At 39.5% G+C, this 16,006-nt stretch overlaps 1 protein-coding gene across 1 annotated transcript in view; it reads right to left on the reverse strand.

Moving 5' to 3' along the window:
• The window catches only part of DNAJC3 (DnaJ heat shock protein family (Hsp40) member C3), a 39,697-nt gene that overhangs the window by 15,504 nt on the left and 8,187 nt on the right, over positions 1 to 16,006 (reverse strand). Inside the window, exons 3-6 of the mRNA XM_068928862.1 lie at positions 14,603 to 14,727; positions 13,809 to 13,883; positions 2,909 to 3,061; positions 1,366 to 1,547 (exon numbers count right to left, since the gene is read on the reverse strand). Of these exons, the coding sequence (XP_068784963.1) occupies positions 1,366 to 1,547; positions 2,909 to 3,061; positions 13,809 to 13,883; positions 14,603 to 14,727 (535 nt within the window). The remainder of the gene's footprint in view (positions 1 to 1,365; positions 1,548 to 2,908; positions 3,062 to 13,808; positions 13,884 to 14,602; positions 14,728 to 16,006) is intronic.

Raw genomic sequence — 16,006 nt, forward strand, 5'->3', positions numbered from 1 at the left:
GAAAAATGTAACAAAATGCTAATCTGCTCATAACGACTTTACAAACTTAAGCAAGGAAAGAAAATACTAAAGGAAGAAGGAAGAAGAAAGATGAGATTAATTACCCACTAAATCCAAGAGCTACTAGACTTCTCCCTTTCTTAGTACATCTTATGCAAAAAGTAGTATCAGAAGCATAAAGGAAAGATGCATATTCTTCCATTGTAACACCATCCTATTATTCAAGTAGCTCTCTCAAGTGCGTTTAAAAAAAATCTTAGATTTGATTATTAGCACAGGAAGTCCATGTGTGATTTCACAGGACAGAGGGCTAGAGGGCTATTTCATCTCTCCAGAGATGAAATATATTCTAGAAAAGGGATCTCTAACACAAGCTAGGTGGTATTTACTAAGATGAAAACACATATTTTTGCCTACGTAAAAAATAAACTTATGTAACTACAGTTATGTGCCGTTTGCACCCATTTGCCTTTGTCACACACGGCCAAAACAAGACAGAAGCTGAGGCTTTTGCAATTGCCCTCACCTCCTACTGAACGGGTTCAGTGGCAAAAACTATACTGGAAAGAGAACTCTAGAGATGCAGCTAACGCATCTGAGACCTTGAGCATCACAGAAATCACCCATTTGTAACACAACAGGATTATACCCTATGTCTCAGCTGAGCTCAAGGAATATGAACTGAACAGGCTGGACTGGCTAGGGTAGTTATCCCACGGGACTGACTAGGGACATATGGGAGTAACACTTAAACCTAACTGAAGGGGAATAAAAGGGTAAAAGGTTACAAACAACATCCAAAGTACTAAAAGCCATCAGCAAAAATGAGACTGTTAGCTCTGAATCCCCAGCTCTTCATGCAGGGATACTGCTGTGTGGTGCTTTTTGTTGTTGTTGTTTAAAACAAACAAACAAAAACTTATAACCATTTGTTTCCACTCTCAAAAATAACAGCCTGAGCCTAAGCCTTACTTTTGCTTGTACAGTAAGTCTAGCTTGAGTCAAGGTTCAGGGGAAACAAAACAGAAGAAACTCTCCACCAAAGCAAGTTTAGAGAAGCACGTTCTTCCAGGAAAGAGAAAAAAACAAAAACAGTAAACGTAAGCAACTCTAGTAGACTTGCACTATGGCATTCATTTAGTAAAACAAGAGGCCAGGAAGTATTGATGGTTGGTCTGCAAAGAACAAGCATGGTGCCTTCACTGCCAGTTCTCGGTGTCCGCAGAGGGTCAGATTCAGACTAGAGCTGCTACTCCATCCCAAAAAACTACATGGATATTTCGTGGCTTTTATCATGAACTATGGAGTTTGTTACATTACATTTTCTGTCTTAATTCTTACAATTACAACAAACAGTAAAATTACCTGAGTGATAACTCATGGTCCCCAAGCTGATAATATATTCTGCTGATTTTATAGAAGGCTTCAGTGTTATCATTCTTTAATTTGGCAGCAGCTTTCAAGTCACTAATGGCTTTACTGGGTTCCCCTTCCTTTATATAGCACTCGGCTCGAAGCTCCCGTAGCTCTGCATCCCAAACACAAACCTTGAGAAATCAAAATGAAAGCTTGACTTTGGTCCATAAATACTTCACGTCTTTCCCCTCCACCAAAGAAAAGTCCCACTTAATTTCATTTTGCCAACTGCAATAGCATAAGGTTCAAGCGGCATGCAGAGCACATGAAATTAGCATCTCTGCTTCCTAGCGGACGCTGTGATGCACCTGGCCAAACAGAAAACAAAGGCCTGAAAAAAATTCTAATGATTCAATGAGCTCATGCAGGGAGATGAATTAAATCCACTGGCACTGCTTAAACTGGGGCAGTCTGCTGAGCCTCAAGAATCATGAATTACTGTATCTCTGCAAAAAAATGGAGGAAATGAACAGCAAGAACCAAGCTGTCAGCTGTCTTGCAGGTAGAAGCCTGCAGGTAAGCTTCAGCTATGCAAGATTTCACCTCAGTATCTGGATTTTAAAGATTTATACAGAAGTAACTATGCCATTAACGCCAAGGATAATTACTTGCAACAAACTGCCTTGCATAATTCATTTGATAGTATTTACTTATGGTTTGATCATTTGTTTTTAAACCATGGTTTTAGAGAACGAGACTTTTTTTTTTTTTTTTTTTTTTTAAAAATCTTCAGCTTTCCATGCTTCTCCCCATAAGCAAACTTTGGCAGTTTCTTCACCGAAAGACAGAAGTTCATCAGAAATCCCAAATCAACAACGTTAATTTCCATGTAAAAAGTTATAGCAGTTAACCGTCTTTTAATACATATTTCGGTAAGACAAGATGTTTACATGATTGAGTTTTCACACTTAACAGACTATCAGACTACCTTTGCTGAATGGGGCTCATCGACAAATATAGATATCTGAGGAACAAGCTGAGAATACAGATAGCTATACACACTTTGACTTTGACCTTTCATTACTTCATTTTCTCAAGAGAAGAAAGTACCCACTCCACAGTGGAGATCTACCTATCAGCTTTGACACACAAATTGCCTGCATATAGCCTAAGAAAAGCCTAAACGTGAAACACCACCTTCTTTACTTGCCAAAACTGCATTGCTTTGAGAGTACCTTTTTTCCTAACTTCCCCATGAATACTGAACCATGGAAGAAGGGAAAGGATAATCAAGAGAGTTATCTGCAACATAAGTTGGGCTGAAATCATGCCTTTAATTCTAACTACAGTGATCCATTAGTTTGGCTTAGCTGCAGCTAGTGCTCGGCGTTCTCCACTCTCCAACATCATTGGACTGCTAGTGGTCAGCAAAATTGAGCCAGTTACCCCAACTGTTTTCATGCTGGTGAAGAAGTTATTCAAACAAAAATACACATATTTCAGATGAAAGCTCTTAATTCCCTTTCACAGTACCAGTTCACTTAACACTTACTGCCAAGATTTCATCAAGAAGAGAAACAGCGCCTTCATAATCCTCTTGCTGGTAGGCAGACAATGCTTGTGCATGCAGGCGCTGTAGCTCATCCGATTTTGTCAGCTGAGACTGGGCTTCTTTTTCCTCATTACTGCTGGGATTGGATTTGAGCTGCAAACATTAACAAAAAGAGAGACTGAACTCCTTGTTCACGGATCTCTGTCCTTCTAATAACGATACCATGGAAAATTAACTGAAGCTGGAAATTAAGCAAAATAAGTTTTAAGATTCCACTGGAAATATTTTCAACTCCAAAAATGAAAGAAAAGAGTTCTTGGCTTCTGTACAAGTTGTCAGAAATCAGAGAACTCTTAATTCCTCCCCTCACCCTCCTTGATCATTTGCCATTGGATATCTGATACACAAGAACAGGGCCCTTCCTGTAAGTCATGGACCTCCTCAGCTGTAGCCTTGTTAACTCATGTCTCTGCAGACAGTTATTAAATGGTACTGAGAAATCCTGTGTTTACCAAGTATATCCACATGGCATAACAGATGCTCACTTCAAGTACATCACATATTTATAAATTCTTTGTAGAAACAAAGGCAAAATGCCACAGCTAGTATTACTGTAAAGCAGTATTTATTATGTTTTCCCAGAAAGACTGGCTATAGCAACAAGTAAAGATACTTCATAGGGGAGAAGGGCTCAGCTGAGAATTCATGCACTCTGCTTCATGTGAGGTTTTACACAAGTCTAAGCTTTTGTCTCCAAAGGGCCTCCTTTCTCAAACCCCTCTGACCAAGCAGGAGGAGTTATACCGGAATTACTTCCGTTTCCGTATGCAGCTTTACACATTCAAAGAAAGAACAAGCCAAAATTCTCACAGACAGCTCTGCTACCACTTAGGAGGACAAACAGAATCTCATCTATTCCCTTGCAAAACCAGGACATCTGTAGAATTAGTGTAGCTCGAGTAAGATACTGGCTTCACATTTGCAGCTGATCAGAACGTCTTCCACAGAGAAGACATCCAGAGATTCGAAGCAGGACTTAAAATCATTTTTATGAAACTCGCATGACCTTGCATTTTACATACAGAATTTCTTCTATAATTAGAGAGTCCCCAAAGTCATCCAGTACTTGCTCTTTCCTCCTCTACCTTGAAGATGCCTTCCTACGTTTTTTCTCATCAGCAAGTTCTTCAAACACTCATAGTCTCTAATGTAATGTAGTAAGATCAGCCCCAAGAACTCCTTTAGGAAGATTTCCCCTGGTTCTAACACTTAAATATTTGAAACGGAAAAGAAAGCTGAGCAAATGTAAATCTAACTGTAACATCAAAAGCATGCACAGGTCAGGTCCCACCCCTGTCTTAGATTCTTCATTTAAGATCCCTGAACCTTATGCAGTTGTTTCTATTCAGTCTACTGAAAGCTGGGTTGTATTTAAACCCAAAAGTTCTCACATTCCCCTTATACGTCTTCTCTCCAGCAGCAGGAGGGGAGTGTGATCAGAATTTTTTTTTTCTTTGTTGGCTGATGCCCAACACGTGTCTAAAAAAATTTTTCTGGTCTGAATAAAAACTCTTTCTATAAATCCTTACAGCTGTGTATCCTCTTTTTGCCCAAATCTGGAGCTAGTAGCACAGCCAAACTTTTGCATTGTTAATTTAAAAAGTTCCAGGACTACAAGTCTCTTTCAGAAGTTCTGAACTTGAGTTCCAGCTGACTTTGATTTCCTCTCCGGATTTTTCAACACTATTTGAAAAATCAGGAATCTTTGCTACAGATTAACTTTATGCTTCCATTTAAACTGAATCAATTCTAAGTTATTTTCCACAAACAGTTTTTCTACTAAAGTTAAATACTTACAAAAAAACTCACTTGAAACAGCATCACTCTCCTATCAGGGAAATGTCATGGACAATCTGTTAGTAAACAAATCCACGCATAGCAAGTCTAATACTACTCTGGTAACTTCAGAGCTTTATATTTTATGCCAGTAGTTCTCATTCCGTCTTGCAAGCTCGTTGCACCAATGTACAAACATATTTTCTGACCACCATAACTCAGCAGTCTCTTTAGTAATAGTACTATCTATTTATGCTTATTTAAATTCAGAAAAAACAGTGTACATAAGTATTTTCATCTTACTGTCCATTCATTCACCACACTGCTGAAGCCTTATCTTCCTGTTTTTAGTCCTCCCATCAACTACTGAAATCACACTACTGAGTCCCTCGAACGCCTCCCATAAAAATCTCACGTTCAATCATTCTCTGTCTCACCTTGACCATCCTTCACTTATCTCATGAAAACACTTTGCTCCTTAGACACACACTACGTTTCACGTAGCTTATTTGCAGCAAAACATCAGTGGACTATGTAAAACAAATGCTACAGGGCATTATCAAATAAAGTCCCACTGGCAGGTAATAAAGACCATTTGAGTGAAACAGTCTGGATAATTTTAGGTAGCACAAACTGGCCAGTTAACAGAACAAAGGGAAGTCTTTCAAACCATCCTTCGAACCATCATTCAAAGCCCATCGAGTGTTTGTATGCTACAGTATGATGAAAATCTACATTCAGTATAAGCTTTTAATATGTATTTTGTGTTTTGCCATGATGCTCTAATTTATAATGTTAATTGAGGAGAAAAAGCAGCAGCCTATTCATTAAGCTCCCCCCAAAAAGCTGGATTGATATTCTCATATCTGTTTACTTTCAATATTTCTTTCATCTTCTTGCCCAGTAGTCCAGAGGACTGTCACATCACTACCAACAACCAAATTGCAATTCAACTATTCCTTAGTCTCCTTTGGAACACTAAGCTTGAGGGTGACAAGACAGAACAACTCCTTGCATCTTTACAGACCCCAGACGAGTCAGGGAAGAACAAGCCACCAAGTCTCCTAAACTACCAAGAAAGGAGTAATAAGAGTGAGCCTATCCAGCTGAATTAATACAGGTCGAAGGCAAATCCAACAGTCCTCCGTGTGCTTTGAGGGCCTCAATGCACAAATTAAGGATGTGCAATACTCAGGATTGCTGGACAAGTGCATTGCTACTGGTGAACACGTTCCAGAACGGAGTGACTGCTTTTCAGCACAGTACCTTTTGCTCTCTTTGAGGTTTACTACATTTGGATTAGAATGATATTAGCACTTTTTTCTTACTTTTAAATAAAGTCAAAGTCAGTTATGACTCAGAAGTTAGGCATCTCACAGAAATGAAGCCAGAATTGTTTTGCAACCTACTTTCTTTTGCAGACTACTCAAAGTTGAAAGCACCAATACATTTTGGGGACTTTAAGAATAAAGTTAACGAAAGCATTTAAATAATCAGTTTTAACAAGTAAAAAGGGAAGGAAAATACAAAATCAGGTATAAAGTAACATGACCATTCTCTTCCCACCAGCGCAGAGTGACACGTTAAGCTTGCGTGTCATGCTCAAACTGGAAAGACATTTCAGTTCTGCTGCTTTATTTACACAATGAAGCAAAAAAAGCAAGCACGCATGCATCCATCAATACAAAGAACCTGAAACACACACCTTAAGAGTTACCTACTGTATTTCTGTTGGCTTTTAAGTGTGATATGCTGTTACTCACATGACCAGTGTGCATTATCTTCCCGCTCAACGAGTTCATATTACGACATTTATACATACCTAATACTGATTATCACAGCAAACTCTTAGTCTGTCTCCTTTTTAGCTTGCATCAGCAAAAACTTCAACATCGAAACATTAGTAGGCTTAACTATAAATACTTTGACTCTGGAAATCTAACGCTGTACTAAAACCTAAATAACTACACGTCCTAAGTGCACATAAAACTGCTGTTGCAACAAAAGCAGGGAAATACCTCACGGTGGCCACACCTGGGTGACATAAGGGACATGAGCATGCTTTTAGGCTCTCAAAGAGCAGCACATAAAGCCTCTGGCAGCTGTAATCATTGTCAGCAGCATCCAGGGAAAAGCAAACATCTCTGTGCTGAGAATCCCACTAAGCCTATATAATCCATTTGCATCTCCAGCATCTCAGTTTACCAGAACTGGCAGAATTCTGCCAGTTGGTGGACTGGATTGCATATGGTAGCTAAGAAGCTGTCATGATAGCATTTCTAGTTGAGCCAGCACATTCTGGCAACATAAAGTGTCAAAGCCAGTACTCAACAATGGCATATCCAAACTCTGCAGGCCTGGAAAACACAGGACAAATCTAAACATCATCTTTCCATCTCCCAAGAAAATCCCAAGAAAGCAAAACTGTTTCAACTGTGATCTGAAGGCACCAGAGCGGACAGGGAGTGCAAGCGTACATACATTGTGCAGAAAGGCAACTAGCACGTAAACGTGGTAAATACTTACAACCAAGCAAGGAGAGTACTTGAGGCAGCAGTGAGCAGTGGCTGATTAAACCTGATACCTGCAGTCTGACTTAACAGAGCAAAGGAATGGACATCACATAGTGGGAAACGGCAGAAAAGAAAAGATCTCAGTACGCATCCAGATCTCAAGTTACTAAATTTGGTATGTGAATGAAGTGTATGGCAACTACTGAAGTCTGACTGCACTATATGCAACATGGTAAACGATTAAAACAACAACAACAACAACGAAACCCAAACCAAAAAATACCCACCATGACTGAAAATAAGTCTTAATACGAGAACATAAAACATCAGAGGAATGAAACTTTCCTAAGGGGAAATCTAGCTCAGTCATTTTGTATTTGAGCTGCTGCATCATCCAGGTCATACTGCACACTGTTGGCCAGGTAGCAAAAGCAGCAGTGCACCAACAGAGAACTAGCAACGCTTCTGCCATTGGCTTCGACAGGCTTAAGTAATTCCAGTCCCCAGTAAACGTTAGATTTAAATGGACTGCAACAACTGGTAGCAGCCAGAGTGCAGACACGCAGCATCTACCAAGGATGATGGCACAGGTCTCTGAATAACCACAGTGTGGCAGCCTATGGAAGATACAGACCCTGGAGCATCAACCCTCCTCCCTCCCCCCCCACCTTTTTTTTTTGTTTAGAGGACAATGCTTGGGAGGTGGGACCAGTAATGCTCGCATCCAACGCAAACTCGGCCTGCTAAATGGGAACTTTCTCTCCTGAGAAAGGCATTTTAACAAGCTAAACAATTACTGCTGTTATTCAAGAAGCAGCTTAAAAACTCTCAAGCCTGCCATATTTAATTATATTTCATAACTGTCAACATGACCTTTCTAACCATATACAAAAAATTACAACAGCCACACACAAGGCTATAAAGAGAAATATAATGCAGTAACTTTACTGCTTCAAAAATAACACTTAACTGGTATATTAGCAGTGACAAATAAATTGAAGCTAGACTGACAGTAGACAAACTGCATGGGATCTATTTGCATTTTATGTGTCGGGATGCAGCTAGCCTGAAGACACCATGTGCCAGTCTGAATTAATTCAATTATTTACTGCAATGTGTTATACCCACATGTATCTTACAATTATGTTCTCTGGATCAGTAATAAGCTTTTTATTTAACAAAGCTTTACAGTGTTTCCCATTATCATGCTGAAGAAAGAATCCTCTCAACACAGAAAACTTGTTACAGAACACATCACTGGAAGTCATGAACATGGAGCAGGTGACTGTCATGCTAACCTTGGTCAGGTCTTTCTACTTCAGGATCCTCTCCCATCCGCTCCCATTCTCTCTCCTCTAAAAGCTTAGGGAAGAGTTGCAAAGTATGAGTAAGCTGATTGGCTTGCCATGGGCCTGTCCTGCTTCCAGCGATATAGTCCCACATCTTCCTTTGCACCAGCTCTGAATATTTAGCTTCTCATTAACAACACAGCAAAAGGCTTTGCATTTAACACAAGAATCCTAAGGAAGAATAGTCGTAGGTGCCTTCAGAAAAAAACTCATAATCCATGCGCTCAAGGAGTCTGGATTAAAGACATACAGGCAATTTAGCTGTAGCATTTGAATGTCTTGGTACGTATTAAATACAGATACGAACAACAAATATTCTTAAATAACGTTTAAACAAAATTAAGAAACTCCACATTAGTTGTCCAAAAAATACACACTGTTTTTCTATACCTTGCTTACAATGCTCCTAGTGTGGGCAGATAGCTACACATTCTGAAGCTGTTTTATTTTTCACAGTAGTGAACACACGGACAACAAAAGTAGATTGATTAGGCTTGTAAAAAACTTTGAGGGGAACTGAAGGAAACCCCACAAGTCGTGTTATTTAAGATACAAACATCCATGCATTCAGGAACATAATTCAGGAACACAGCACCAAGGAAAATTCTGTACTGGTAGAGCAATATATTACAGTAGCACTGCTGTAATTTTAGACAGATGGAAGAAAGGAAGCACTTCAATACGTTTTACTCTTCAACCAGGAAGCTACAGATGATCACCTTACCTCAGAGGAAACTATTCAGAAACAATCTAACACCAATCATAACCTGAATCTCCTAAAACACCCTGACAGCGTAAGAGAACTTCAGATACCCAACCTGAACTTGCTTAGCAAGTTAAGCAGATTTGAGTAAGATGGTCTCCTTCACCTACATCAAAAACAATATTATTACACATACCAAGCAACCATGTAAAAATATTGTTCAGTGTATTCTGCAGTAACAGAAGGCTTCTCTATATTAGAAAACAAGCATTTGCAAGTCTGTAACACACTGCCGCTTAGTCTTGGCTGACATCTAGTGGAGTCAGAAGCGGTACTTTCAGTTTCCAACTTTTAAGTGTTTACATAACTCTGTCTCCCTTGGAAGCGTATTTAGGACATCTCAGTTTACACTGTTTTTCGCAATGAACTGCAACTGCTAACACTGCAGGCAGCCTAAAAATGAAGAATTTGAAAGCTATAGGACAACTTGACCCTTTCCACACTTTCCAACAGCAAAGGCAGAAATTCTATGCTAACACCCCTTGGATTTTCATGCCTTCTACTGAATTCAGTAACTCACGCTCTGCCACTTCCTTTAAGACCGCTTTTGTAAAACTTTCCCTCACGAGTAGGGCCACAGGCAATACTACAAGGCACACGGGAGACAGCCAGGACTTGTATCACTCGTCTCCTTCTCAAAGGGCCTTTGTCAAAGCAAAGAACACCAGTATTCCTTTTATTTTCACTAAAAATCACACGCTTAAAGATAAATAAATACTTCAAGGCTTTCTTGGATTGAGGCCTTGGATGCAAATGTTGATACGGCTTCAAATCTGCCCTGCTGACTTCCGTTATTTAGAAACCATGAATCAGAACAGGAGGAACTTGGAATTGAAGTACACAAACCGCTGACTAAAGTTGTAGCAGAGAAGTACTATCTATCCATCCATTGTGAGCAGTGACTTTCTAAAACCAACAAAGGACATCTGCTTAACCCCTGCTCCATGCTGGGCACTCCAAAGATAGGAATTAGATCCCCTTGCTGACATCCGTTAAAAGTTTTTTCACCCTGTAGGTACTAGATTTCCAAACTGGCAATTGAGTTGCAAAGGAAAAGCAATTTTTTCCAGAGAGTGAGGACCAGTGAAGCACAGGTGCACGGCGGGAGGTTGGGGGGGAAGCGGCCCACCTAGGAACTTCATCAGCCTAGCACATGTATGAAAAAATGAGAGATTTACAAAAGTGCAATTTTGCATAACAAATCAAGGGATAAGTCTGAGTCACCCCCCTCTACCCAAGCCTCCTAGTGATTCATTTCACCTAAAAGGGAATACAGAGGGGTTTGATAGACCTCTAGAACACACAAAGACAGAAAAAATAGCATTTGCAGATAGCTCATTACATTAGTCACATTGGAGTTTCAGTAGGTAACATTAATTACACTGACTGTCCTACAGTCAGTGTCATACAAGGAACTCCAAACGGCCTCACTCCTACCCTCTGTCCTTGAGTAGTCCAGGCAGAACTACTATACTTAATTTCCTCACCCTGATTTCAGAATTCTCCCTTCTCCTCAAAAGGGGAGAAGATTTTAGAATCTGATCTCCTCCCTTAAAGTCAACACCTGACAAACAGAAAAAAAAAGTTTCCAGTGAAATCACACAAGAGATAACACATCTAATATTACCCAAAGGCATACAATCTGCTTCCTCTTGAGGCTGGCCTCAAGAGGAGCAAGTCCATCTCCTCTACGCAACTATTTGCTTCAGCAAAAGATTTAACACAAAGTAAAAGCTGTCATGTTAAAACAAGCAAACAAAAAACCCCCGTTTATTCCTGGGGACATATGACATCCTCAGAAACACCTATTCTAGGTAAAGTCCAAGCTGAAAATCTGTACAGGAAGAAAGCGGATGATTTTCTTCAAAATATGGAGACTTCCTCTGCAGCGGAGGAGAAGCAGCGTGATGGGGAAAAAAAATTAAACACAGCATCTTTTAATGACATTTGACCTCTGCAGGCTCAAACATATGACCAGCTTGCTGCATGTCTAGCGACTGACAGTGACACTGTTCATAGACTTAGAGCATACACACAACAAATACAGGATGACCAAAATCTCACTACAGTGTAGTTCCAGATTTGGATGTCTACATTTGTTCACGTGTTAGGCGTTTAATCTCTTATTACAGTCAGTGGATATCTTGCCAGCACAGTCAGAATTTGGACAGCTATTCAGATCCTCACCTATACTTGCTCAGCTGAAAAGAAGAATTGGAGATTACATGGCCAGATCACATGTAAACACATGATTTCAAGTGTCCAAATCTAAAACTGAATTGTGTAAGTTGTTGATACTTCACTGGTATTTCTTTGAGCTATATCAGTCCAAATAGCAGAAGAAACTTTCACATATTCATTTTAAGGTATAGCTTATTCCTTTTGACTTCTCGTCAACTGATTTACAGTGCAAGTCAAAGCTTCCTCGTAATGACAGTGGCTACTATTTACCTTTCCCTTGTTGCTTTTGGTGGCACAGGGGCACAGTCCGGATGTACAACTTTTGGAAATCATTCAGAAAGTCATTTCATCCCAATAGCCTTCCTCCCCCATCCCTACTCTCATATACAAAACAACAAGCAAAAAAACACTTAAAGAAACACAGAATGTTACTACATTTCATAGCACTGTGAATCTTACTTCCTCGTATCTTGAGATTACATTCAAATACGAAATTACATTTAAATGGGCTGCCAGAGTACAAGTAGGCTTTTTTAGACACTTAAAGCACTGGTAGAACCACCATGCTATCTGAAAGATTTAGAGGGAAATGAGGGAAATTTGCTCGCTGACCATTCAAATAAATACGTATTCCACTTAAAGATGCAAGACATGTAGGATCACTTTAAAAAAAAAAAAGTAATATGTTAACTTATTATAAAAGTTTACTTTAAATATTGGCTTACTTTGTTTGAATAGACTGTATATAACTGAAGAGTATGCCTTTCAAAATACATCGTTTGCTGTATTCTTTGAGAAGTACATAAGTAATATTGTTCACAGAACCAAAGAAAATGGAATGAGATTTAGGACCAATATGGTATCTTTTATTAGTTATCCTCTGAGAAGAAACCCTGCTCTCCTTTAGCAGATTTAAAGCTTGGCTAAACCACGAACTGAAACCATTTGACTGACTGAAGGCAACAATCTAAAAATTTCTGCATTTAGTTTGGAAGAAAAGCAAGCTACTTAACAGTTGACTGGAAAAGCATTTCCATATGTGGTATTTAACAACAAATACTCAGAGAAACAGTTATTGCAAAGAGACGCGCGCACACACTCAGAACCAACAATGACATCATTTAATTGCTATTGCAGTGACTATGTCCTCAGCTAATCAGAGCCGACCGACATTCTCCCATGTTTGCAAACAGCAGGGCTGCACTACAATCAGACACGCAGCTGCAGACCACATGCTCACTCCTAAGTAACTCACTGAGGAAGCAACAAGCAAAGCCACTGCAGTACGGACTTCAGAATAAGCTACTGCAGGTTTGCTGCCAACGCAAAGACTGTTTTGTGCATCCATACCTGCAAGTGTCACTCCTCCCAACTGCCCTGCAGATGTATCTTGAAGGATAGTAAACTACTGTTTTTTGTCTTGCATACTCATTCTTAACATTTCCATTAGACATCAGTAAAGCCAGTAAGATAGCATATAGTCACACTTAAATATATTTATTTTGGCATAAAGGACAGGCAAGCTGTTCAACAAACCAGCAACTATTGAAGAGTAAACAAATTTAAGAATGAATAATAGGAGTAATATCCAATTTTGTTTGTACGGAAGCTCTGGAAACTTCCTGATCACTGAGAGAAAGTGTTACTAATACATCCATGAATGCTGGGGAACCACTTTGCAGATAAGGAGAGATGCACATGCATGTCACTGGGATTCATCCATTTTACCACAGACACTTAATCATAACAACTGAACTGAGTGCCCAGAATCCTTCTGTAATCAGCAGAAAAAGACAGAAACCTTCAAAAGTTGATTCAAGAGGTCCCCACTCATCTCTCACTGTGACCTGGATATGGTGATGTAAAGTTAGGTTCATTTAGATACTTTGAGTCCCATGTCACTATAGTGGTATTCTCATTACCCTTTCTTTCTGCAAAGAGACTGCTCCCTAGTATAGATGTCATCAACCAAAGATCATGAAGTGCTAGACACACAAAGACGACTCTTCACTGAAAGTGCTAGGCTACCTCATGCAATACCTTCTGATTTCACCTTCATTACTCCACCGAAACATCATCAGTCACTTACTTACACAAGGTGGCTTAGCTACAGCACTTTTAAAGAAAAGGGCACAAACTCAGGCGTACACACACACACACACACACTCTGGAGCGTCAGAGCTGAGCTGAGACGAGACCTTGGCTCAGAACTCAAAAATAAAAGCAAGGATGTAGTTCAACTTAGTCCTCCAACTTACCACATTTTTAAAGTCATCCTCTGCTTCATCAAATTTTCCTTGCTTGAGCAGTAAGTGTCCTCTCTGCAATCTTGCCTGAAATGAAAGATAATTTCTTTTGATTTGCAAATTAGAATACAGGAAAGTATTAAAGGGAAGTGAGACTTTATTTCATGGGAAAAAAGGTTTAACTTTAATACAGCTAACAAGCTGAACCAGAGATGACAACGTCTGTTCTTTGCCTTATCGATTTGACAATGTTCTTATTAGACCTCTTTGATGTAAGCTATACAGGACATCCCACTGTAAATGGATATAGGAGGTAAGAAAAATCATCTGGAGAGGACACCAGCATCAGTCTCCAACTAGCGAGGCAGTCCCTCCACATATGGTGAGGGGAAAGGAGCAAAGGCTAAGTCTGAAATCACAACAGTCCCATAAGAAGGCAGTGATACTAAGACAGCTGCTGCGGAGAAGAGATGTCTCAAATCATATACCAGTTAGGACATAAGAAAGCAGAGGCACCTGCTCCCTCCCTTTCTCTGATGGTTACAGCCTTGGCAACTGAGAGGAGAGAAGCTGCAAGTGAGAGAAGGGAAGTGTTCAGTACAAACCTATGGGAAACGCAAACACAAAACCGTTATTAGAATAACTGGCTAGACTGCACTGAGTTGTTATAAACTCAAGCACAAGCCATTGCTATTATTTTTCCTATTTAAACCCCCTGTATTTTCTGTTTAGCAAAATCTGAAAAACACCTTTCTTTGAAGCAGTTTTTTTATGCTTGAACAATTTTCAATTCCACTAATACTTACGGATGTGAAGTCCTGCTTTAATTCAACCACTTTACTTAAATCACGAATTGCTGCTTTAGATTTGCCCATGGCTAAGTACACTGTGGCTCTTCTGTAATAAGCAATGTAGTTATCTGAGTCTCCGTCTGCAAGTGAACGAACAGTAATCAGAATACTGTCTCAAAGCAATTGAGCTTCTGGGTACTAAGAAGCTAAACTGCAATGACTAAAAATACATTATCTGAGTTTTAAGCCATTGGAAAAAGGTATTTATCAATAAAACGTAATGTTTGCTCCAAGTAATATTTCTAATACAGCTTGATTATAACAACATAGATAACAAAAAACACAGTATATTCCAAATAGAGAGTTTTGAAAGTGAAACATGTACAGGTTTTTCAGCTTTGCATAGGGAAAAAAAAAAACAAACAGTCATTGCATACTAAGCCTTTATCTCAAACTGCAGGCCTACTTTTGAAAGTATGTTAATTCATCATTCTTCTTCCCAGTCCCTGTGCATCATGCAGGATGCAAACAATCCCCAAATGACCAATACATGTTAGTCCAGTTAGAGATACATAAAACCCTTTATAGCTTTCATCTAGATAGTAGCAACTTCTTTATTTAATATTAAAGTGGGCATCAAAACCCTATCTAAACAGCAGACCAAAGTATGTACAGTATCTAAACTGGAAGGCTAACTTCAAAGCTGACACATTCCACATTGCTTGCTGGTTGAACTTCAAGATTCAGCCATTTTAATACTCTCTGTATTTCAAACAAACAAACAACAAGTTACTGTGGGCTCTCAAGAGGGGAAAAAAAAGTAAACTGGGCTACCCAAACACACACTTGTACATTTACAAGACAGTAAACTTATGACTGTGCTATTAAAGCCAAACCTGAATTTGAGAAAGAACACCAATCTAAGGAATACCTAACGAATAAAATGGGTATCTCTCTTCCTCACTTCATTTGAGGTTAAAGCTTGACAGTAGCTTCCTTTAATTTTAGATATTCGCAAAAAAAGGTAAAAAAAGCTGGATGAGGCCAGACATAAAAAGATCCATTTACCTCACATAGGCTGTGATGCCATACAGGCAAAAACAAATTTCTTCTCTCTTCTTCTGTGAACTCAGTACCTAAGCTATGCTTAAAATCTTTTCAAAAAGACAAAGTACAAAGAGCAAAGGAATCTGATGAAAGTTTAGGTAATCAGACTCAAAACAACATTGTACTAAAAATCCCAGAAAGGTAATAAGTCACACAGTACTGCCAATCAGCTGCTTGAGCACTGCTAGCAAAACGGGATGGGGGGGGCAGAACCGCTCATCCCCTGCGGGCATCTCACAGCTCATCCCACCTCACACCACCTCCTCCTTTGCAACAACATCAGCATTCGTGTGGCTGCAGGCTGAACTGGAC

This window comes from Struthio camelus, chromosome 1 (assembly GCF_040807025.1).
Source record: "Struthio camelus isolate bStrCam1 chromosome 1, bStrCam1.hap1, whole genome shotgun sequence".
Lineage (NCBI taxonomy): Eukaryota > Metazoa > Chordata > Aves > Struthioniformes > Struthionidae > Struthio > Struthio camelus.